Source organism: Protopterus annectens, chromosome 11.part0 (assembly GCF_019279795.1).
Source record: "Protopterus annectens isolate FY-2018-M chromosome 11.part0, PAN1.0, whole genome shotgun sequence".
Taxonomy (NCBI): domain Eukaryota; kingdom Metazoa; phylum Chordata; order Ceratodontiformes; family Protopteridae; genus Protopterus; species Protopterus annectens.
In genome coordinates, this window is record NC_056745.1 from 225,243,367 (window position 1) to 225,270,647 (window position 27,281).

Here is a 27,281-nt window from a genome sequence, read left to right on the forward strand (position 1 = left end):
CCATACTATCACTAGCTAAACAACACAACCCCCCCTCCAACCCACACCTTCAACTAGTAATCTCCCCACTGCCTTCTCTTTTTCTCCTGTACCTACCTCCAACATAAAAAAAACTCTTAACTAAACTTAAACCCACCAAATTAGCAGCAGACAACCTCCCAAGTGAATACCTACAAATCACAGCTGATGCTCTGGCCTACCCAGTATCCATCTTGATTAACCGATCTCTGTCAGAAAGTTACGTTCCCACACTGTGGAAAGTATCACATATAATTCCCCTCCACAAAGGCAGACCCTCCACAGAACTAACCAATTACCGCCCCATAGCTATTCTCTCTCCACTCTCCAAAATACTAGAGAGATGCATACACTCTCAGGTCTCAGACTACCTCCTTACTAACAACCTCCGTTCCAGTACTCAGCACGGTTTCTGACCAAACCATAGCACCACCACTGCCTTACTCTCCTTTACTAACACTATCCTTCAGCATAACAGCAATGGCTATCTCTCCTCTGCTACTTTCCTAGACCTATCTAAAGCATTTGACATGGTCCCACACAAACAACTTATCTCTGTCCTCAGTAACCTATCCTTCTCACAATCAGTCACCAACTGGTTTCAGAGTTACCTGTCTGACTGCCAACAATCCGTTGTATGGCAATCTCCCCAACTACCTGTCTCCATAGGGGTTCCCCAAGGACCCATCCTTGAACCTCTACTCTTCTCTGTTTACACCAATAATCTAGCCTCTGCCACCAAACATGGCACATGCATACAATACGAGACAAACTTTCCAGATTTTAAGTATTTTTTTCTGCATTTTCGACTTTTTAAGCCTTTTGATTGCTATTTCTGCCTGTTTTATTCTGCTATTACCTATTTTTACTGTTTTTAATAGCTTGAATTGTTTATTGCACTTGCTTGTTTAAGTTTTGCTTAAAAGTTAAACAACAGGCTAATACACTCAAGTGTACTAGCTTTTGATAGCATTTAGTCGAAAAACACAGCATTTATTGTATTTTCTGCCTTTCTGAAAAAACTTGTAAAAAAACAAAAAAAATACTCTTGTTTTCCATACTTTTCTAATAGTTTGTTCCAGTGATCAGATTTTGCTGATCCCTGGGCTTTGTCTTGGTTCCTGTGTTTCTCCATTTTCCTTGTTTGGTCAAGGGGTAGTTTCTTTACTCACTAGTGGGAGTAGGGAGTACTGAGCTGCCTGTTTGTCCTCAGAGGTGTGGTTTAAAGCAGTAACTTGTAGTTTATTGGCCATTTTGGGTCATTTCCTGCCTTTTCCAGCCCCTGCTATAAAGACGCTTTAGCGCATTAGCTGATTTAGCTGAGCTGCCACTGTTGCACACTAGGGCAGCGCCGGTTAAGCAGGTTTAAACTATTCGGGCTACCTAAAGTCCACTCTTCAAATTTTCCCTTAAAAACTACCTTCCTCGAACTATACTACTGATCAAATCAGCGCATCCTATAACTAAAAAGATCATCTCTACTTGACTCCAAGTAGACCATTCTCTATCTGTTAAACCTAGCACTTGCTCCTACAGTACTTATTACCTTGATACGGCACTCTTGTCATAGATAGTACCCCAAAAAGGCAACCCTCCATTTCTGTCACCCACGCCCCCGGATTCTTTTTAAAGTTTTTGTCTATCCTTCTAGCATGTCGAGGGATCAGTTGCTAGTGTCCTCTCCTGCTCAGCTGGTGAACCTGGGAATATTGAGGCAATGCTACAATTGCCTCATGTACACAGACAACCCTCTCCTCCTCCCACAAAACACAAATACATGCGAGAGATGCAACTATACGGCCAAACTGGAGGCTGAGCTCTTCAACATAGGACTGGCAAGACCAGTCAGGAGGAGAAGGTTACCACACACACTATAGACCCAGTCTCACATAGTACCATTACAACCTCAAATCATACACATAAACACACAAAGACATACTCGGAGGCTCTGATCAAAATCTACCAAAACAGCAGAGGCCACCAAAGCAGACACCCAAACAACCACCACCTCAGAACACAACACCTGCAACACATAGACCTCACAGTCAGAGTGTCAAACAGTCACAGCCCTTAAGGCCAAACACAATGCCAGACACACTAGTCATTGGTGACTCCATAGTCAGACACACTGACGCCCGCCACCAGACTGAGTAAGGAGAAGGTCACAGTAAGCTGCCTGTCAGGCGCTAGAATCCGCCACATAACGCAAGCACTCAGGTCTCTCAACAGCAGGTACAAATATGACTCAGTCATTGTCCACGCTGGTGTAAACGACCTGAGACGCACCTCCTTGGACTACATGAAAAGAGACATTGAGGAGCTCTCTGATTATGTAGCCCAGGCAGGTATGACCCTGACCTTGAGCAGTATCCTACCTTCACCAAGAATGATGCCACAATACAGAGATAAGATGATCAGCTTTAACAATTGGCTTAAACACTGGTGTCATTCAAAGGGGATCCAGTGTCTGTCTGCCTGGGATGACATGCTGGACAAGCCACGCTGCTTCGCAAGGGACGGCTTGCACCTGTCACCCCTGGGATTCCGGATATTGGCAAAGGCTCTTGCCACCCCTATAGTGCCTTTTTTAGGCAAGGCTCAAATTCTAAACCTACCACCCTAGAACACAAAAAAGGAAAAAAACTAAGGGTAATGCTGCTCAATGCCAGAAGTCTAAATCTCAAAATGCACGCACTCGAGGCCCTTCTCAGTATGAAGAACATCGATGTCTGTGCTGTGACAGAAACCTGGTTCAAGGCTCCTGAGAGCACCCCAGCGCTGTCAGGTTTTACCTCATATCATGCATTCCGGCCCCAAAATCCGGACAATACCAAGAAAGGAGGGGGGGTATCCATATTCATCAAGGACACCCACACCTCAAGACTGGTGGCAACGCACGATGCATCGGAAAACACTAGAAGGGATAAATGTATCACCAAACACCATCATACTAGGTGACTTCAATTACCCTAATATAGACTGGGAACACTACTCAAGCCCAAACACCCTAGCCCAAAAGTTCCTGGAATTCATAAACTCAAATGCCATGGAACAACTAGTCACCATCCCCACAAGAGGAGATAACATACTTGATCTCATCATCACGAACATGGGAGCACAATGTTCAACACCAGAAGTACACCCCTCACTGGTGAGATCAGATCACAAACTAATCTCGCTGGAGGTCCTCATCCCACCCCCACCTGAAATAAAAAAGACCACAGTAAAGAACTTCTCAAAAGCCGACTTCACACTTCTAAAGACTAGTGTGGTCTCCTTTAAGGCCCCCGAGCTGGCGGAAAACAGTACTCAAGCCGCTGAATCACTTACAAATGCCTTCTACCAGCACCTGCAGGACTGCATGGATAAGGCAATCCCAAGCAAAACAAAGACTCTTTGTACCAAAGGCAAGCATCCAGTCTGGTGGACCCCAGCCATAAACAAACTCTACAACAAAAGGAGGAAGCTACTACAAGATAGAGCAAAATCCTTAAAAGGTAAGACACCCTTGATCACTATAAGTAAAAAACTAAGAGCCCTCATAAAATCATCCAAAGCAAATTTCGAGAGAAAAATAGCTAAAGACTCAAAAGACAATCATAAGGCCTTCTTTAGCTATGTTAGAAACCTGGGAGGAAACTCCCAGATATGCTCAGAACTAGTTCAAAATGATGTGAAGATTACTGATCCTACAGACATTGCCAACATACTGGCTGACAGGTTCAGTGCAAACTTCTCCCCCCAAAAGGAGAGATATCTATACCAAACGATTGCAGCCCCCAAACATCTCCAGCCCAAGTGAGAACTGCTCTCTCCAAAGCAAAAACACAGCATCCATGGGACCTGATGGTGTCCCCGGCTGTGTGCTCCACGAACTCAATGAGGAATTAAACCCACAGCTAGGACAGCTATTTAATCAAAGTCTTACCTCTGGATACATACCCAGGAGTGGCGACTGCAACTGTGGTCCCACTTCACAAAGGCGGTGCCTCCACCGACCCTGGAAATTACTGGCCCATTAGCTTGACAAGCCTTATCTGCAAAGCCATGGAGAGGATCATAATGGACCTCATAAATAAAGACATTGGGAATTTGCAGACTTTGGATCCAACCCAGTTTGGCTTTGTCAAAGGAAGATCATGCCTTTTAAACTTGGTTGACTTCTTCGAAACAGTCACCAAAGCCATTGATGAGGGAAAGGCAGTCCATACAGCCTACCTCGATCTGGCTAAGGCCTTCGATACAATACCCCACTCGGGTATCATTGAAAAACTCATCAGCTTAAATGTTAACCCATACATCACAAGATGGGTTGCAAACTGGCTGAGTGACAGAACCCACAGAGTCAGAGTTGCTGGCGCCATGTCAGACTCAAAGCCTGTCACAAGTGGTGTCCCACAGGGCTCAGTCCTGGGCCCACTCTTGTTTGGCATCTACTTTTCCAAGTACAAGCAAACACAGAAGGGTTATGGCTGACAAAGTTTGCAGATGACTGCAAACTGGGCCATAGTAGAAAACACATCTGACACAGATATCCTTCAGAAGGGTCTCACAGAAACAGATAACTGGTGCCAGAGCCACGGCCTAAAGTTAAATGCCAAAAATGCATAGTCATACCCTTCGGGAAAAACAAGGTTACCCCTAGCTACCAAATAGGTGGCAATCCACTGAGCACAGAAGAAGTTATCAGGGACCTGGGGACCCAGGTTGATAGTAGTCTGTCATTTGACACCCATGTAGCTAAAGTAGTTAGGAAGACCTTCTACATTGCCCACCTTATCATGAAGGGATTCTCATCTAGATCAAGGGAGGTCATAGTCTCCCTTTACTCATCACTCATCAGACCAATGATTGAGTACAATGCCCCATTCGAATGTATCTGACCCGACACTTGCAGCAGCTGGAGAGGCCACAAAAGTTCCTCACCAAAAGGATAAAGGGTCTCAAAATCTGTCCTATGCTGCCCGACTGAAAGAACTCCAGCTCTATTCAGTCGCACCGCTTGCTCAGAGGTGACCTTTGCCTAACATACAAGGCCATGTCAAACCCAGATTTGATGAATATGCTTCACCTCAAAAATCTAGATCCATCAGAGCCACAAGGGCGGGAGACTTAAACCTCGACACGGCTATTAATAGGACGTGCTGGAGGGATAGATTCATCACCCAAAGACTCCCTATGCTGTGGAACAAAATCCAGGTACATGTGAGGCAGAGCACCTCGCTGGCCTTGTTCAAGAGAAATCTTGACCAATGGATGGGAGATCGCAGATATACCCCAGGGATTACCTCAGTGTCACTGCTCGACAGAGGCACAGCAAAATAACGGGTATAGTTCCCCATACTTAAGGGGTGGCGTAAGCCACAAAGCGATGGGCTAGGCTTGCAAATGCCCTCGGGCAGATAGCCTAGTATGAACCTATGAACCTATGAACCTATGAACCATCATCTGCTTAGCCCAGTCCCTACCAAAACTGCCAAAAGTCACACAGGAAGCCTTTTCCTCTGTTGAAACTTGGTTATTCGATGCCCAATTAATACTCAACCCAAACAAAACTAAACTACTCATCTTCCAACCCACCAAACATACTCAAAACAACTCTCACTTTAACATCACAGCAAAAGACAGCACCACTATATACTCAACTAAACACACCAAATTTCTAGGAGTGGAAATAGACAATAAACTAAAATTTGACATTCACATATCCATGACCATAAAAAAGTCCACAAAAAACTAGGAGTGTTATACAGAAATAAGCAATTTCTCACCAAAGCAGCAAAGATTTCAATAGCAAATTCCCACCTTATTTCCACCCTACTTATGCCTCTCCAATATATACCAACCTAAGGCAATGCGATCTAAACAAGCTAGAGACCTCCTACAACAAAATTGCCAAATTCGCCACAGGGGCATCCTACCATAGTCTCCACTGTCTCTCACTTGCTGAACTGGGCTGGCTTGAACTCCCTCACCTCCTTCAGTGGTATCAACTCTCACTCACCCACAAACTAGTAAACCATCCACTAAATGTCACATCCCTCCAGAATCTACTCCAACCCTATCGCACCACCAGACCACTAAGATCCAGCAACAAAAGTCACTTGCAGATCACTAAAGCCAATAACTCTGCTGGTGAAGCACTATTCTCTTGCACCATAGCCAAATTATGGAACTCCCTCCCACCCACAATTACCTCCGTACCATCATGCACCCACTTCAAAACTTTACTAAAAGCGCACCTAAAAACATGCTGGCTATGCCCTTGCAACTCCCACTCTAATATCACCCACCCCATCCAACCACTACCTTTCTTTCCACTCCACTAACTACTTTGATTATAGCAAGCTCAGGTGCTCATAAGCCTAGTACTTATTATACAGCAGGAACTTCTTATTGTAACATTTGTTAATGTGTGTTATGTACTTCACAGATAAAGATTCTAGTTGTCTACTGATGTATTATGTTCTTCCTCTGTAAATATGTTGTAAGTAATTGCTATGTTAAATTATTAATCGCTATGTAATCCAATGTAACTACTGTCTGTTTATTTTAACTGTGGAGATTTTCTCCGTGGGCCTCCGCTGAAAATGGACCTATGCCCAGTCGGACACTCCCGGTCAACAAATTTAAATAAATAAATAAATAAATAAATAAATAAATATGGTCAGAAGAGTGCTTGTTTATTTCAAGCAAGGATCCTTATAGTTGGAACCATATCTGCAGGCATAAATTATGGATATGAACAAGGTCTTCCTTAACTGCAGGATGTCCTACTGAGTTAGGTAAACCAAACTGCATGCATCTAATTTGTTTTGATTTTTAACTAGAAGTCAGCAGGAACTTATGTCTATATTAATTTTTCTTTCCATCAATTGTAAAGATTATAATCCATCTCTTTTCATCCTCTTGTTAGCGGATGAAAGCAAAAATGTTGATATGCAGGCACTCGTACGCCACACTTCAAACGGGATACTGAGCAAGTTTTTCAAAACTGACTAAATCAATAGAAATGACATTCATCATTTTATATGAATCATACATTTTGGGGCAATGCTGCAGAGCCTAACAGCAGTGCTGTTCTCTTAACAGAATGTTTAAATATAGAATTTCAAGACATCAAAAGAATACATTTGAAAAATTCTCTTCTGGGCCCAATTCATAAAATTAATGTAACCAGTACAAGCAACAAAGAAATTAATAGAATTTTGAAAGAAACACAAACAAGTGATGCTGAAAGACAGGTCTCAAGCTATACAATGGAAAACATGAAATGAATGAGATAATGACTGTAAGCAGGTCGTTACTGATAAGCCCACAGAAGTGTAAAGTCTACTAAGTAATAGCTTGGTGCTACTTTTGCAAGCTGAATGTCTTTAAATAATATCATCTGCCTCTAGTAACATTAGTCACTTGGACTGTTAAGCCTTACCAAGAAATTAAGTATGAAAAATAACTTAAGAATGAAATAGAATTTATCAAGTATGTTTCCTAAACTGGCTTCCACTATGAGCACTGAGAAAAATGAAAAAATGTATAATATTTAAAAATATCTGATGTCTTCCTGTCTTTGGCAGATCAAAAGCATCTTTAGAGACTAAAAAAAGAAAAAAAAAACAGATTGGATAATGCCACATATTAATTTGCAGTGGAAATGAATTCCATCAATCATATGTAAAGACAGGTGACAAATAAAACGGGGATCTATATACCCTGCAAAAATGCTGTTGTGGCATTTAGTTGTACTTTATCTATATGTAGTGTTGTGTGTGCAGCTAATACATAATGCAATGCATGCTGGCAAGCTGGAAAATTCATATCAGACAAACTATGAAGGAAGTGGCAAGTACACAGTTAGAGAAAGTATGAGTGAAGTGATGAGTACACATTAAAGGAAGTATGAGAGAAGTGATGAGTACACATTAAAGGAAGTATGAGAGAAGTGATGAGTACACATTAAAGGAAGTATGAGAGAAGTGATGAGTACACATTAAAGGAAGTATGAGAGAAGTGATGAGTACACATTAAAGGAAGTATGAGAGAAGTGATGAGTACACATTAAAGGAAGTATGAGAGAAGTGATGAGTACACATTAAAGGAAGTATGAGAGAAGTGATAAGTACACATTAAAGGAAGTATGAGAGAAGTGATGAGTACAAACTAGAGAAAGTATGAGGGACGTGACAAGTGAATATTACAGAAAGTATGAGGGACGTGATGAGCACACATCAAAAAAAGTGTGAGGGAAGTAATGAGCGCACATCAAAGAAAGCATGAAGGAAGTGACAAGTGAATATTACAGAAAGTATGAGGGAAGTGATGAGTGCACATCAAAGAAAGTGTGAGGGAATTGATGAGCGCACTTCAAAGAAAGCATGAAGGACGTGAAAAGTGAATATTAAAGAAAGTATGAGGGAAGTGATGAACGCGCATCAAAGAAAGTATGAGGGAAGTGACAAGTGAATATTACAGAAAGTATTAGGGAGATGATAACTCCAGATTAAGAGAGTGCATTTAGGACACAGTATTACACAGGTTTAGAGGTAGCAATTTCTATAAGTTTATATAAGTACTAAGCTAGCTGCCCTTGCAGGCCATTTTAAGCCTATTCAGTTTCGCCTTTGATGCTTGAATTAACCTGCCTAATTTGGTGTTAGACTGGCCTTACCTATTCCATGGTCGATAATTATATATTACCCTTAGTAAGAATAATTTCTTGTTCTTATCTAGTATTTCTCACTTTTGCCTGTATGTGCTGTTTTGTATAGCTAGTTACCATAACGATACATTATTTGCTGTTAAACTGTTAAGATTACATTTCTAAAAACATTGCATTCTGGAAAAAAAATAATTTTACAGATTCTAAGCATACCACATCTAAATCTTTCTTATGTTGTAGTTTATTTGTTTCAATGTGCAGCTCATTCAGACAGACTACTCATGAATGTGAGCTGATCTGACTTGTATTAGGTAACGTCGTGCAGTAGATTACTACTCATGAATGTGAGCTGATCTGACTTGTATTAGGTGACGTCGTGCAGTAGATTACTACTCATGAATGTGAGCTGATCTGACGTGTATTAGGTAACGTCGTGCAGTAGATTACTACTCATGAATGTGAGCTGATCTGACTTGTATTAGGTGACGTCGTGCAGTAGATTACTACTCATGAATGTGAGCTGATCTGACTTGTATTAGGTAACGTCGTGCAGTAGATTACTACTCATGAATGTGAGCTGATCTGACTTGTATTAGGTGACGTCGTGCAGTAGATTACTACTCATGAATGTGAGCTGATCTGACTTGTATTAGGTGACGTCGTGCAGTAGATTACTACTCATGAATGTGAGCTGATCTGACTTGTATTAGGTGACGTCGTGCAGTAGATTACTACTCATGAATGTGAGCTGATCTGACTTGTATTAGGTGACGTTGTGCAGTAGATTACTACTCATGAATGTGAGCTGATCTGACTTGTATTAGGTGACGTCGTGCAGTAGATTATCTCTGCATGAAGGTATTATTTTGGAAATGTAATGCTGTAATTTAGACATTTTAAATATCATACTGCATCCAGAATACAAATTACGTCATAGTTGCCATCTCTTTGGATGCCCATAGTGGAACATTTATTATTTAGACAAAATTATGTAGGGCAAACATTGATACAATGCAAATTAATTTCTTTCACTTCAGTATCAAACTAAAGTCTCACTGTATGGAATTAGAATTAGCTATACAGTTTCTTATCAAATAATGATATTTTAGAAATTGTATCAATATTTTCTGCAACATTTAGCAAAAAGTTAGAAAATATTTTCTCCTAAGACATCATGGCATTGGCTATATTTTTTATTTTTGCTGGACTCAGCTACCCAAATCAGAACTGTTCTGAGAAAGTTTATATGCTAAGCCTTAATCATGTATGTACTCTTATATGTTCAATTACACAGTTACCAGACAAACAAACAAACAAAAAATAAATAAATGATTAAAATACTTTAACCCCACACTGTCATCAAAGTTCCTGTTATCTGAGAAAAACATGTGGCACATACATGTGTAAATTCTCATGAAAGTCAGTTAGACTCTTAATTAAACTGAAACTTAAACGTAAAAATGTATCCATTTGCATTATTACCTTCAACCCCCTTCTTTCTTGTAGATGAGTCACATTTAAAGGAGGGATGCATGCACATTTGTCATGCTAGATTATTTTCACACATATTCATTTGGTTCATAGGTTCATAGGTAGGTACTAGGCTATTGGCCCTAGGGCCTATATAAGGCTAGCCAAACGGTACACTGGCTTTTGCCACCCAAGAAAATTATTTTCCTGTGCCCCTGTCAAGCAGAGCCACAGAAGTTATCCCCGGGGTGAATTTCCTATCTCCCATCCAATCATCAAGATTTTTTTTGAAGAGTGCTAATGACGAGCTTTGTTTGATATAGATAGGCAGTTTGTTCCAGAGTATGGGAAGTCTCGGGGACAGGAATCTATCCCTCCAGCATGTTGTGTTTATGGTGACAAGGTTTAGGTCCCTAGAGCGTGTAGCTCGGAGGGATTGGGATTTCTTTACGTGGAGCATGTCCAACAGCTCTGGGTTTGACATAGCTTTGTATGTTAGGCAGAGATTGCCTCTGAGTAGGCGATATGTGACAGAGTAAAGCTGGAGTTTTTTGAGATAGTCTGTGTAGGGCATCTGTTTGAGGCCAGAAATCCTCTTTGTGAGGTATTTCTGTGGCCTTTCCAGTTGTTGTAGATGTCTTGTGAGGTACATGCCAAAAGGGGCGTTGTGCTCTATAATGGGTCTAATGAGTGATGAGTTAATATCACACCATACATTCTTCCTGCAATTATTCTAGTGTAAAAATCCAGTTTGTCAAAATCTAAAGACCATAGAAAAAAATCATTACAAATATGTACAAAGACCTCTGACTTCTCAAAAAACATCCCACACAGTCAGTCTGGAGAAGCCACTTAAGGACATTTCACTATGATGTACACTTCAACCCTAAAGTAAAATACCACCACATACAGTGTTATAGACAGCAATTTTATTTCTCAATGCCACTGAAACTGGTTATATGAAGCATGTTTAATGCAGGATATGTTTTGTTGCAATACAATACTGTAACAAAGACTATTTAGGAATTTTACTGGGTAATTAGTTGATGAAATAAGACTAAATAATACAGTGTTAAAGTCCGCCTGTAGGACACATGAATGGTTTGCGTGGACTACATTAATTACAGTTTTTCAGACTCCTGATTATGCCATACTGGCTCCTATAGCCTGTCAGAATCAGATGAACTAATCATTAGAAACCGGTCTCCACATCTCATGCATGTAACCTAATATCATGATTGGCAGGGTTTAAGTAAGGTTAAATGCATCGAGCAGAGCTGCAGACTTGTGTAACAGTTACTGTTGCTGCTTCACAACACTTGATTTTTTTTAGTTTGCCTCCTGTCTACGGTGCCTTATGTATGGAGGCAGCATGCTCTTCCTATGTCTATTTGGTCTATTTGGGTTTTCATTGTGTGTTTTGGTTACCTGATGAAGCCAAAACATGTGTTTTAGGTTAATTGGTGGTCATACAGAAATTGTCTGTAGGTCTATAGGTGTGTGTGTGTGTGTGTGTGTGTGTGTGTGTGTGTGTGTGTGTGTGTGTGTGTGTGTGTGTGTGTGTTTGTCTGCATGTGAGCAAACTAATGTGAGCTAACCCTGTGTCTCTGCCCCTAGCCGTGTCCCTGCCCCTAGCCCTAACTGTGTCCCTGCCCCTAGCCCTAACTGTGTCCCTGCCCCTAGCCCTAACTGTGTCCCTGCCCCTAGCCATGTCCCTGCCCCTAGCCCTAACTGTGTCCCTGCCCCTAGCCGTGTCCCTGCCCCTAGCCCTAACTGTGTCCCTGCCCCTAGCCCTAACTGTGTCCCTGCCCCTAGCCGTGTCCCTGCCCCTAGCCCTAACTGTGTCCCTGCCCCTAGCCCTAACTGTGTCCCTGCCCCTTGCCGTGTCCCTGCCCCTAGCCCTAACTGTGTCCCTGCCCCTAGCCCTAACTGTGTCCCTGCCCCTAGCCCTAATCCTAACCCCAACCATACACCTTACCTTATGAAAATATCTTTCCCTAATGCTATCATCAAACAAGACCGTCACACACATTTTACATACAGAAGTGGACATGCACAACACAAAATCTATCCCCTTTGTTAACGTTTACCAGCAAACACTCATACACATATATCCAGCCATAATGTCAAAACTAATAGCATTTCTGAAACTTTTATACATACATACATACATACATACAAATATTTCAAGCACAGGCATTAATGCCCTTCTAGCCTACCAATATACCAAAACATTTGTCCCCATAATAAGTGTCCAGGCTGCTCTGAACAATATCTATACTAGTGCTTGCTTTAATGTAATTTGGAAGTCTATTCCATGTATCATCTACTGTCTCAGAGAACCAATTAGTACACTTCTCATTCCTATAGAATCTTCTATATAAGTTGTCTGATGATTGTCTACTACTTTTTGATAACCCCAAACTTTCCCCTGAGGTAGTTGCCTCTAAATGCCCTATATACCCGAATAAGGTCTCCTCTTAAATATCTGTTAGAGACACTGTACAAGTTCAGATATTTTAGTCTTTTATAATAACTTAAATGTTCACATCCATGGTTGCCCTTGATATATTTGCATTGTAATCTTTCCAGTTCACTCATGCTTGTTTTCTTATAAGGTTTGCATATTGTTATTCCATCCACAAGTTTGAGTCAAATGTGACTAACAAAAAAAATGACTTCATCATTTCTGATTTCCTAGTCTGTATAAATCTTTTTATACAACCTACAGCTCTATAACTATCAGTAACCAATTGGTTGATATGATTACAAAAGCTCAAATCTGGATCTACCATTATACAGAGGTCCTTAGATGAATCTACAGTTTCAATCACTATGTGCTGCATTAAATATTCACCTTTCAATTTATGTCTCCCAAATCTCATATACTTAGTTTTTGATGTATTCATTAGCATATTATTCTCCTGTGTCCAAATGGTCAATTTAGTCAAGTTCTTTTGCAGACAGGCCCTACCTGTAACACACATAATCATTTTACCCAATTTCAAGTAATCTGCATACAGACTGTAGAACACCTCACATGAAAAAGATAGATCCGAAAGATACAATAAAAACAAGCATGGACCTAGGACATAGCCTTGTGGGATACACTGACTGTAACCAAAAATGTCACCTGTCCATTTGCTGTATATTTGTCCTGCCCTACTTGTAAGACATGTGGCTATCCATCTTATCAAGAGTACATCAAAGCCTAGTTGTTATAATTTCGTGATCAGTGTTTTGTGTATGACAAATGCTGAAGTTAAATCTATATAAATTACATCACAGCATAAATTTTCATTCACAGCTGTTATATTGTTATAATAATGTTATAGAACATCATATTTCTTGTGGTAATATATCTGTTTCAACATATGAATGCTGATAGTTGGTTTCAAGTCTCAACCATTCCAATTTTGACAATAACTCATCCAATATTTCCTCCCCCATTACTTTTCCACAACATAAAAGTAGACTTAAGGGTCTGTGTGACTCTGGGTTTGTCTACTCCCCATTCCCTTAAAGACAGTTTTTATAAGTGCATGTCTCCAATCTTGAAGAATCTCCCCAATTTATATGACCTAGTAAATAATAGATATAATGGTATCTGCCTTTTTGATTTCTTCAAGTATTTTGGGTTTCAAATACCATGACGAGAATGGACCCCATTCCTAAATCAAAGTATGATTAAAGTTCATGAAATTAGTATTGTTTCAGTCTTTGATTACAGACAGAAGTGCTCTTCATAGCACCCACAATGTGCCCAGTAATGACTCCTTCTGTAATTCATATGGGGTTACATGTATTGGTAACATGTCTAAATACAGTTGTAGATTCTTTTTTATAACACCTGTTGCTCTTACTACTATTGGAACTGTCTGAGTATCTTTCTTCCACATTGCTCTCATTTCTGCCTGCAAATCCTAATATTTTATGAGTTTGTGTCTCTCTTTATGCAAGACACTGTAGTCACTGGGTGTGGCGATTTCAATGATCAATGCTATTTTTGCCTTCTTTTCGTGGACCACTATATCTGGTTTTCTAGCATCTATCTTTTGAACTGTTGGTAATGGGTGATCCCATGTGAAGTAGACCATCATTTTCTATGATGCTTTGTGGCTCATGTTTCCAGTGTTTTTCCTGCCACTACAATACCATATTGGTTGCACAATCCCCAATGCAACAGTCTTGCCACGTTATTATGTCTTTCAGTATACAGTCCTTCTGCCATTAGTATGTCACAACCAGCAATGAGGTGTGCAACTGTTTCCAATTTAGTTTTATAAAACCTACATTTGTCTGTTTCTCTCACATGTTCAATGGACTTTGCAAACCAGTGTGTACGTAACACATTATCCTGGACTTCAAATATTAACCTTTCATCTCTTGGTTTGAATTCACCTCTCCTCACCCATCCCTTCATTCATTATTGATCAACATGAGGTTCTTCAAGAAGTTTTCTATACTTGCAACTATATTTATGCATTTTCCACATTTCTTGCCTTCTCATCTGTACTATATGGTACTGTAAGTTCTTGATGAAGTGTTCTCAGGTCATTATTACTTATTCTGTCTCCTCCCTGTGCTTTGTTTGGATCCACTTTGCACAGTTCTTTTTCAATATAATCTAATTTGATTTCAGTATCTGAGGTTATCTGGATGTCACTAGGCCAACTTATTACCCCGTTTGTGGAGCCAACTGTTTTACATAAGATTTTGTAAGTATACCTATAATCTGCTGTGACTGAGAATAAATTTTAGAATCTACACACCATTTATCAATTTGCATGTCTTTACTCCTTCCACATCTTATGTGTCTATAAAATGGTAGACTTTTATGCTCAATATCTTTATATAAACTGTTTTCAAAATGTTCTTGATCTTGTCTCACACTATGCTTAATTTATTTGTCCAGTTTGTATATTTCAGTTTTCAAAGTTGTAGTTCAACCTCTTTTCCATTTATTACTTTTTTGTCTCTCACAGGGTGGCCACAGTGGTGCAGCGGTTAGCGTTGCCGCCTCACAGCAAGAGGTTCTCCAGTTCGATTCTCGGCTGGGGTGCCTACTGTGTGGAGTCTGCATGTCCTCCCTGTGGTTGTGTGGATTTCCTCTGGGTACTCCGGTTTCCTCCCACATCCCAAAGACATGCAGTAGGTGGATTGGACACACTAAATTGGCCCTAGGTGTGAGTGTGTGCGTGTGCCTTCTGTGGAAGGTTGGGCGCCGGGCTGGCAACTCGACATCGTAAAACTCCACTGCCAATCATGAGCAGACAGATGATCCGCTGTGGCAACTCCTAACTTGGAAAAAGCCAGAAGAAGAAGAAGACTTTTTTGTCTCTCACCTTAATCAATTATCTCACTCTTATGGAAATTTGTCCTCTTAATGCTGTGTGCCTGGATGCTATTATTAAACTTTTTTTTTTTTTTTTAGATTTTTTGCATTCAAACAATTTCTCTTTCAAAAGTTTTCACATTCCTTCCGCAGCTTTTTCCAGTGAACACAACACTCAAATTAGTTTTACACAGTGACTGTTTTGTTTCCATATAAGCTGTTATTACTCTTCTGTGTATTGGGTTAGATTTCAGTTTGGTAGAATTATCTAACAACAAATTAACCTTTTGTAACCTGATAATCACCGAAGATCAAGAGTGCTAAAACTTGACATGAAGTAGCAGTAATTTCTTTAGAAACACAAACAATGTCTAGTATGTTCTGTTCCCTGGTAGCTTTTTTTACAAATTGAAGCAAGTGCTGTTCCTGAACATATGCTGTGAATAATTTCCTTACTAATGTTATTGAATCAGTATTATTCTAGTCTGTTTCTGGTAAATTTAAGTCCCCAGCCACTATTATTCTTCCATGCTGTATTTCATGCAAGAAATGTGTGAATGCCTCTAGGTCATCAGCACTTGACTTTAGTGGTCTATACACTCCAACAATTGTTATATGTTCCAGGGTTGTCTATTGTCACAGTTCACAGTCTATAGTATTGGTGTTATCATTGACTATGTAATACACACAGGTCTCATAACCATCTTTAATCCTATCATAACACCTCTAGTTGATTTTTTGTTAGAATGTCTGTTACAGTAAAAACATTTATACCCTAACAGAACTGGTTTCCAGTCATTGTTCTTTAACCATGTTTCACAAGCAATAACATCAATCTTTGGGAACATAGCAAATTTTCCAATTTAAAAAAAAACTTTATTATTAATGCTCCTAGCATTAACAATCACCAGAGATATATCAAATGTTGCTATTTCTAAACTGTTAAATTTTCAATCTGGCAAAAATCCTGCCTTGTGTTTGTAAAATATTGTAAAACATCTGCTGCAAAGACTGAACACATATGTGCCCAAAATTATGTTCGGATGCACTATACATTTACATTTTTTAAAACAGGACATTTTCTTTTCATATAGGTATTTACCCAAAAAATATTTTCATACACTGCATCATGACTCACCTTTCTGTATGTGATTTATGAAAAATATTTCCTAACACCTGTATAAGCTATGCTAAGGGGTCTGTAAGTTCCCTACTAACAGTCAGAGAGTCATTTGTAATAACATGTATAAGAATAGATCTATAGCTCCTTACATTAAGGTGTTCTGAGGCCTGCGCGGCATCCTCTATTTTTGCTCCTGGCAAACATAACGCTATACAATTTTCATTACCTTTTCTTTAAATGTAAGTATCAATTCCTCTAATAATTGAATCTCATATTACAAGAATATCTTTTCTGACCAGATCTGAAGAATCTTCAACTTCTAATTAAATAATATCTGCTCTATCTATTGTTACAAAGGAATGATCTTCATCACCGTTAGTCTTATTAATCCCACTGTTTTCATTGCTTATTACATTTGCAAGCATACAGTTCTCATCCAGCTGGCTTTGTACATCCACAGCTTGAGCCATGTTGAGAACATTGGTCTTAGTCCACTTTTTTCTTACAGTAATATTCTTCAATCCTTTCATATTCAGTTGTAATGTCTTCCTTTTCATCTGCCCCTTGCCTCCTTTTTCTGCCTTTGCTTTTGGAAAAAAAATTATGCCTTTTTTCTGTAGACTGAAGTTTTTTTGATAGAAAAATGTTGTCATTCCCTGTAATCTGTGTTAGATAACAAATCAGTGTCATTTTAGCATGTATTCGCTTTGCTTTACAGACATTTATCATTTTCTTCTTCTGCGCTATTAGTTGTGAACTTTTCTTTTTTTTTTAATTTCCTTCTATACAGTCGAAATCTGCAGATTACTGAATACTTGTATCCAGAATTTCAAAGTTTTCAGTGGCATTATTTTGTTTCGTAGGGGTTGAGTGATCTTTATAAACAGACGCATCCTTTCCTAAACTTGTTCTATTTGCTCTTTGCCTAACATTATTTATCCCATCAGTCCAGTCATTAATATGTGTAACAACAGTTCTCCAAACCGCGCCAATTGCGCAAGTACAACTGTCATCAATAAATCTAGATTTACTACTAATAATGGTAAGCAAATCATCCAACTTTTAACATGAGGAACACAGATCCCCAGTGTTATCAGGTGTTACCTTTAAATATACACAGCATTTAATACACTGTACACGATACGTGTGCTTTAGCAAATCATTAATGGCAGAGTCATTTAAGAAATCCTTATTCAGATGCAAATGAATAAAGAATTTTAAAAGAAAAGAATAATCAAAATCAGTTACCACAGAATTCAAACAGAATGTAAATCAGCTTTGAAGATAAAAGTCCCACAAACACTATACAACTAAATATTAAATTAAGTATAGTAAAGTTGTTGCTCTGACCATACAAGTTGTGAAAGTTAAACAACAGCTGGAATTCCTTTACTTCGCTCACAAATGTGCGCAGTAGCTTCTGCTCACCATTGCTCACAGTTGCATCCCTTTTTTAACAGCAAAGATCAATAAATCGCAAGACAAGATTGTTTAGATAAGCTGTGGATTGTCCTCTCTGCAGTCTGTCGGAATTTATAGCTGACTAGGCCCCCTGGGATGGCTAGAGTTTGCCTGTCAAGAACCTATTCCATTCTAACAGCTAGCAGCGACAATTAAAGGTAAAACAACAAAATATAAATCAAAGTAAATCTTCTTGTATACAAGCTATATCTTTCTTCCTACAGACATTGAAAAACACTGTGTAGAAAATAAAATATAAATTTAAATAAAAACTTCTCTTACCAAGCTACTGCACAGTCATAAACCAATTATAGGATTGCTTAGATAAGCTCTGGATTTTCATATTAAAATGCAATCCCACTACAGTAACTATAATCATTCAGTGCTTTCTCCTTTTGAAACCTCCATACACGAATGCATTTCACTCTGTCAGATCTTCAGTTTATCAATAGAGTAAAGTGCTTGGAAAGTCAAAATACATATACAAGAGCAGGTACTGCCAGTCTTTTTCTGCTCCCTCCCTTGTCTGTGCTTCCCTTATACTTAATAACTTTCTCACAACTACTGCAACTACTGCACATAAATCTGAGATAGTCTGTAACAGGACTTCATGGTTTACTGCTGGTATACTTTCCTTTTATCTTTGCTGCAAACAATTAAATGAGCTTATATGTCTAGAATTGTCTAAATCTTTTAGAGCTCATCCAGTTAAAAAGGTTCACACTGTACCCAACGCAGACAAATGACAATATTTATCGATGATTGATACTGACCTTGCATACCGCACTTAAACTACCTTGCTCCACAGCTGCCAATGGTATTTATGTAACAAAACAATGGAATAAACTTCCTCTTAATACACAAAAAGCTTGCTTCAAATTTGCCTATAAGCCTTCAGAATGGCCACCATATCCAACCAACCCATAAAAGTTACAGTACTGTGGGTTGACTTAAGATTACTAAATATTGACTAGCTTCCCTACCTTTTAGAGTTTATGTAACTCTTGTATGTTGAATTAGCACCCCATCTCATCTCAGGACTTCCCAACACCTTTGTCTTTCTCTTTCTCTCTGTTCCTCTGACTTGGTACTTCTAATCTCCTCCAGTATTCCTGTGCACCATATTTCTAACTTCAGTATTTTTTCAAAAGTGTGCTTCTTATATACTATCATAATTGGGTAAATGTTGCATAGTTGCATTCTTCTTGCAACTACCAAGTAAAACACCAGGTAGAATGAAAAAAAACAAGCTTACTGTTATGGCATTTGATATTCTTTATATATATATCATTACCATGAGCTTGTATTGTATTATTTGTATATATCATTGCCATGAGCTTGTATTGTAATCTTTGTATATATCATTTCCAGGATCTTGTATTGTATTCTTTGTATATATCATTAACATGATCTTGTATTGTATTCTTTATATATATCATTGCCATGAGCTTGTATTGTATTATTTGTATATATCATTGCCATGAGATTATATTGTAATCTTTGTATATATCATTTCCAGGATCTTGCATTGTATTCTTTGTATATATCTTTGCCATGAGCTTGTATTGTATTCTTTGTATATATCATTGCCATGATCTTGTATTGTATTCTTTGTATATATCATTGCCATGAGCTTGTATTGTATTCTTTGTATATATCATTGCCATGAGCTTGTATTGTATTATTTGTATATATCATTGCCATGAGCTTGTATTGTATTCTTTATATATATCATTGCCATGATCTTGTATTGTATTCTTTGTATATATCATTAACATGATCTTGTATTGTATTCTTTATATATATCATTGCCATGAACTTGTATTGTATTATTTGTATATATCATTGCCATGAGATTATATTGTAATCTTTGTATATATCATTTCCAGGATCTTGCATTGTATTCTTTGTATATATCTTTGCCATGAGCTTGTATTGTATTCTTTGTATATATCATTGCCATGATCTTGTATTGTATTCTTTGTATATATCATTGCCATGATCTTGTATTGTATTCTTTGTATATATCATTGCCATGAGCTTGTATCGTATTCTTTGTATATATCATTGCCATGAGATTATATTGTAATCTTTGTATATATCATTTCCAGGATCTTGCATTGTATTCTTTGTATATATCTTTGCCATGAGCTTGTATTGTATTCTTTGTATATATCATTGCCATGATCTTGTATTGTATTCTTTGTATATATCATTGCCATGATCTTGTATTGTATTCTTTATATATATCATTGCCATGAGCTTGTATTGTATTATTTGTATATATCATTGCCATGAGATTATATTGTAATCTTTGTATATATCATTTCCAGGATCTTGCATTGTATTCTTTGTATATATCTTTGCCATGAGCTTGTATTGTATTCTTTGTATATATCATTGCCATGATCTTGTATTGTATTCTTTGTATATATCATTGCCATGATCTTGTATTGTATTCTTTGTATATATCATTGCCATGAGCTTGTATCGTATTCTTTGTATATATCATTGCCATGAGATTATATTGTAATCTTTGTATATATCATTTCCAGGATCTTGCATTGTATTCTTTGTATATATCTTTGCCATGAGCTTGTATTGTATTCTTTGTATATATCATTGCCATGATCTTGTATTGTATTCTTTGTATATATCATTGCCATGATCTTGTATTGTATTCTTTGTATACATCATTCCCATGATCTTGCATCTGTATTTAGCACACTGTATTATTATTAATACTAGGGTCCCTACTGTTGTTTGACACTGCCAAGGCTGATGTACAACTCTTTGACAAATACAACTTGAAACTGACAGTTGGAGTACACATATGGTCATAACCTATGCACTTGAATAAAAAAATGACGCCTTTACTTTATTATTCTCATTCAGTGCGTAAGCAGTCAGCACAGACAACGAAAAGCTGTCTTGATCTTTCTTTGGGATGTGATACTAATATCTTGGATAACATCACAGCAAATCTCGACTAAATGGAGTCAAAAATAGAATGCCAGCACTTTCCGTTTTACAATTTAAAGCTGGCACAACTGTGATATAACGATATTGTTTTGAACAACAGCATGCACACCTTCATGCTACACTGCTGCTTTCATTTTTCATTAGGTCGTTTAAATCATTCATAAATAACATGCAACACTGTAAAACTGTAGATATGAAGGCCTTTCACATCTGCATATCTACTGTTGACTCACTTGCATACTATCTACATAGTATAGTATTTGGTATATGGCCATACATGTACAGTCATTCTGTGTCTGTAGAAATTATCTTTGTTATCTGGACATTTTGGTATAAAATCTTTTCTTGCAGGCATCTACTTATAGGGACATTTCCCAGTTGGACTATCAATATAACAAACATAAATAAATAAAAAGTGTTACTTACTTTGAGCTTTGTGTTTGAAGGACTGAGCTTGGTCAGCACACAACAGGAAATTGTCCAATTTTTGACTTCCGTTATGTCACATTTGTAATGCTTGCCATCTAAATGTGTTTCAGCAATGATCTCCTCCTTCTTAATATTTAGATTTTGATACTGTAATGTTAAGAAAAATATCAGATTAAATGTAAAGCACAGAAGCAAATTAAATGTTATATTAATTATAAAGGAAATGGGAGATTTACCTTTTCATCCTTTATGTTATAGCAAGTGTCCGAGCTATGAGGAAACAGTCTGAATACTGGATCTGGAGAGTACTGTAATCGCATGGAGCAAGGAATACTAGAATTTTCCACTATTAATTCCACAAAACTTGTCTCTTTGTTATATACTGTACCATATGGCGGGGAATGAAATACACAGCTTTTATCAGAGTTTGCAGAACATTTCTGAAATATAGCAAAAGTTGAAATTATATGTCTCAGTGATCTAGCATTTATAATGACTACCTGGTTTGTTTTATGAGTCATACAAAGCATAAAGTTAACATGCAATGACATTATTTGCTAAAGAATTTGGAACCTTGGCCAAATCAGCATTTTATTAAGCAAGCATATAAATATTTATGTTTGTTAGTAGCAAGCAGCATGTTATTCATAATGTGCTGTTCACACAGTATAATACATAAAAAAACTAATCAAATGTGTAAGCACATTAAAACAAAACAGAAATGAAGTAAAATAATCTTAATTGCAGCTAACTGCTGGCATTGTGCAAATCAGTAAAAAAATGATACCATTTCTAAAATTTGGGTTATAATCAAATACCAACTTAATAGTCATACTTGGGATTTTATAGAAAGACACGCTGTTGTTGCCTTCTCATAGCTGACAAAGTGTGATCATTGTGGATATATCTGTAAAATGGCTAAATCACAAACCGTAAACTTCAACAAATAAACTTATATAAAAACCTAAGAAACATTGTTATTTAATTATTGTTCCTCATGAAAGGCAATGAGACAAAGTACTCTGGATTTAAATGTTCATAGGTTAGTACTAAGCTAACTGCCCTTGTGGGCCATTTTAAGCCTAGCACACTACCCCATGTGAGAATCGAACCCTGCGCTTTTGTATATGTAAGATAAACACCTTAACCATTATGCCAATTGCAGACAACTATCTATTGCTTTGTTTTAATATATCTGATTGTAATATGATTGATATGCATGGTGGGGTAGTGTATGGTATAATACCCACACAGGCTGACACAGCAACGTGATTAAACTGGTGTCAAAGTAGGGCTGATATTACTAAAGTGCATTGTCTTGTGGTTTATATACCCCTGCAGTTACTGGAATAATACACTTATGACACCTTTTCCACTTTGTGTACAAACTGCACATCTATATTAAGCAGAGGTTGAGCAGGCACCTCAAAAACAGACTTGCCTGTTGAGGCAGTAACGGGGGTGAGTGATGGGGGATGGGAATACCTCAATAAGTGAGAGTGGTGACTTCTTATTGGCGGGTAGTCCGGCTTCCTGTTGCTCAGCTACAACTACATCACTTGGTAGATTGTGTGGCTGAGAGGGAGCTAGCTGTTTAGTTTGACCACAGAGAGAGCCTTCTATAGTGGGTAGCAGAATCACTACCCAGTGGGCCAGCAGAGTAGGGACATGCCAGAGCTACTCATCTGCTAGCACTAGATCAGCATAGTTCCCCTCTAGACTGGGCAGCTACCTATACACTGCCTGAACTCCACCCCTGTCTCCAACCTGATGTTACTCTTCTTGTTGTTTTTAGAGCCATATCTTGTATGTTGCCCAACGCTACCCATTGCCATTTGTTTGCCTTCTGTGTGACTCTGTTCCTCTTATGCCACCCCATCCTAGTATATACACATACCCCCATTTGTCTCTCCAGTTAGGTGTTTGTCTGTATCCCCCTTCACGCTCACCAACCTTTCCCTTTTCTGTCACCCTCACACCGCTCCCCATCTCTACACAAGAAAAATGGGAGCCCTATCCAGACAAAAAAATTGACCTGCCTCTCCTGCTTTTGTGAGCCCTTCTTGTGTCTCTTCCCTCTTTCCTGCTTTATTATACATTTGGGTTCCCCTTAACACATTGCAGATTCCATTCTGGTGTGGCTGTATGCATACAGTGCCACTTTGTGCTGCTCCTTTGTGGTACAAAGTAAGCAGGCGTTACCTAGTGCATGACATTACCACTACCTGGTGCATGACATTACCACTACTTGGTGCATGACATTACCATTACCTGGTGATGACATAACCACTACCTGGTGCATGACATTACCATTACCTGGTGATGACATAACCACTACCTGGTGCATGACATTACCATTACCTGGTGCATGACATTACCACTACCTGGTGCATGACATTACCACTACCTGGTGCATGACGTTACCACTACCTGGTGCATGACATTACCACTACCTGGTGCATGACATTACCACTACCTGGTGCATGACGTTACCATTACCTGGTGCATGACATTACCACTACATGGTGCATGACATTACCACTATCTGGTGCATGACGTTACCACTACCTGGTCTATGATATTACCACTACCTGGTGCATGACGTTATCACTACCTGGTCTATGACATTACCACTACCTGGTGCATGATGTTATCTTTACTTTAAGAAGCACGCAAAATAAAAGACTACTTCTTATTGAACAAGGAAACTTTTTAAGGTCATAACAATAGAAATTAATTGTGTAGATTTTAATTATTTAAGCTAGTCAATAGTTTAATATTATTTCATTCTTAGGATGCTGCAGATGCACAGTGTTAGAAATTTAGTTATGTAATAACTTACTTAAACTTGGAAGGTACTTAAGACCTTTCCAAATGGATTATGCTTTCATGCAAAGCAGTACTAAACAGAAAGCAGGCTTAAAATAAAAGTTAGAGTTTTGGAACATTTTTATGAGCATTCTACTCGCATAATGTGTTAGCTACTGTTATATAAGGCATAGAAAAAGATAAGAAAGAAATACAGCTACAGCTGAATAAAAGAAGTAAGGCTTACTACATAATTAACTTGTTTTGTATAGATTTTCACTTTGTCGATAACATCAAGGTTCTTCCCAGTTATAGTAATGGTTCTGCCACCACTGCAAAAATAGTAAGTACAACTGTATTTATTATATGACTTTTGTCACTTTGATGTACGTAGAATGCTTGGTATTCTTTGAAGAGCATACATTTTAATTACAAGGTCACTTCTGAGATATAATGCATTATTTTGTATTTAATTTTAAGACATGAACCAAATTATTCATGCAGGACAGCCTAGAAGATATAAAGTACTTAATTTCCAGTCTTTTTTTGTTTTAATTTCCATACTGTCTTTAGATGAATGTATGACTCACCAATAAAACGAATGCCACATCAAAGACTATGTATATGGTTCAGCATTATGCTGAGGGAATGTGTGTTTTGATGGTTCCAAGTAGGAATCCTCAATGTTAAACTACTAAGTTGTTGCTGCAGCCTGTCTTTGTTAGTTAACCTCAGCCAGTGGAGTGGCTCTGTCACACTCACGAACTCTGTGGTGGGGAGGGAAAGAGTTCTGAAATGTTTCTTCTCCAACAGAAACCTGTATACAGGCAATCTCAGCTATACATCTCTAATACGTTTTTTAAAACTATAATGTTATACAAAATGTCATACAATGGGACACCTATCTTTGAAATAGGGCAGATGTATTTGTGGAACCAATGCTTGCACAGAAAGCACTGCAACAAATACAGGGTGTAAAATGAAAAATGACTAATAGCAGGACAGTGTATACTTCCTGTAGTTCTTTTCACACATAGTCAGCTTAAACTTTTATGGTATATACTTCATGTCAGCTAATTAAATGGAAAACAGAGGCAGATTACTTCCACAGTTATATCCATCTTTGCAGCATGCCACATCAAAGACTTCACATATATGGTTTAGCATTATGGTAAATTAATGTATGTTTTGATGGTTCCAAGTAGGAATCCTCCACTTTAAATGTTATTTAAATGCAGACATACATACCGAACACATAGTTATATTGAACCTTGATTGTGACTACTATAAGTGCACACAAGTGCATTAACCATGCCATAGCCATACTGTGGTGCATCACTCCAGTAGTCGTGTGTATAATAACACCCTATCATCTAATATAATTTCATTACAGAAAGACAGATAAAACATCAGACCATTTCACACTTTAATGCAATGTGTACATATTTGTAATTGCAAGCATTTAAAAATTATGTCATCAACACTTGTAATATGACATTTGTTGATGACTAACCATTTCTCTGCATGTAGAAAATACAATAATTGACATTCTAAATACACAGTTATCCTCATCCATTGCTAATATGTTCATTAGATGTTTAATGCCAAAAGACCTCTGCAAGCATATATAGGCCATTTGGAATTATAAATCATTTACCTGGAAATCAGCTCAACACACAATAAAACTACTTCACACTGCCACACAAAGTTTCAGGAAAATGCTATTTTCACTTTACTTCCACACATGCACTGCCTTCTGGAGGTGCATGTGTACTTCCACACATGCACAGCCTTGTGACTGAGTGGCTCACTGCTCATGCAGCATGGAGCTTACCAGGCTCATACACTCTAATTTTGCAGCAAGCCTTGGCTGCCTCCCTCCATCCTCGGATTGGGACCCAGCATTAGCAGCTCACCTCCACCCCCCCTAAGGTCCATCCAGCACCAGAAATGGTAATCTTACACAGGCCATTTGGCATACTCTAAGGGATTCTCCCATCTGCACCATGGGACTATTCAAATTACAAATCTTAAGCTATTTTTCATTCAGACTAAGTAATGGTAAACTGCAAAGTATGGGTAGCAATTTGTCTGCACAGCTAAACGGAAAGTACTGAAAGGTCAACAACAATTATTATATACTGTATAAGACAGAAATGCTCTAAGAGATTTGTTGTAAGGAGGAATAATTAGAAGGCATGGTAACAGCAAGTTTGTCACCCGGTTCTGCAGACCAGTGGAATGCCAGGCTCCAGTGAGAATTTTCCTCTTCTGCAGTTGCCTGACCTTGGAAAAAGTAATAATTAGATGGAGTCATGGGGGCTAAAACTCCATGGAGTTGTGGAAGGCAAAGGTTGTTGGCAGTCTGTTTGTTAAGGAAAGTGGATTTAAATTCTCATTTATTTATTTATTTATTTGTTTATTTTTCATCAAAATGTTTTTATAAAGCTTTACTTGCCATTATTTATATGGATGAAGCAATATTTTGTCAAATAATTTATTAAAAATTATCAAGAAATGAAAAGTAGTTTCAACATCTTCTATAGGCTTTTGGACTTTTCAAAAGAAATAGAACATTTAGCAAAATTACCTGGCCCATGAAATATGTGGAGAAAGTTTATGACATTCAGGCATGGAAACATAAGATAAGAAAACATCATCATTCAGACATGTACTTCTGTCATAAGTTGCACACACTTTCTTGATATCCTTATAAGACCTGGGAGCAATGAATGTTAGTTGACCATCTTTGATTTCTTGAACTTTTGCCCTAAGTAAAGAAATAAAAATAAAATATAAATCAGCTTTCCAGTAGCAAATTCTGAAACTGCTCATGCCTTTTAATGCATTTGTTAATAATTTATTTGTTATCATTACCAACTTTGAGTTTATTCTTCAATAAACTTAATTTTAAGATAAAACTTGTATTTAAATTATCAATGTATAATATAGTAATTATCTATAATTTGCTTGGTGTTGCTGAGTCTGTGAATGTA

The 27,281-nt window shown here is 38.0% G+C and overlaps 1 protein-coding gene across 1 annotated transcript in view; it reads right to left on the reverse strand.

Moving 5' to 3' along the window:
- The window catches only part of PLXNC1 (plexin C1), a 735,616-nt gene that overhangs the window by 320,039 nt on the left and 388,296 nt on the right, over positions 1–27,281 (reverse strand). The window contains exons 14-17 of the mRNA XM_044087647.1: positions 26,876–27,055; positions 24,533–24,617; positions 21,714–21,917; positions 21,475–21,624 (exon numbers count right to left, since the gene is read on the reverse strand). Coding sequence (XP_043943582.1) covers positions 21,475–21,624; positions 21,714–21,917; positions 24,533–24,617; positions 26,876–27,055 — 619 coding nt within the window. The remainder of the gene's footprint in view (positions 1–21,474; positions 21,625–21,713; positions 21,918–24,532; positions 24,618–26,875; positions 27,056–27,281) is intronic.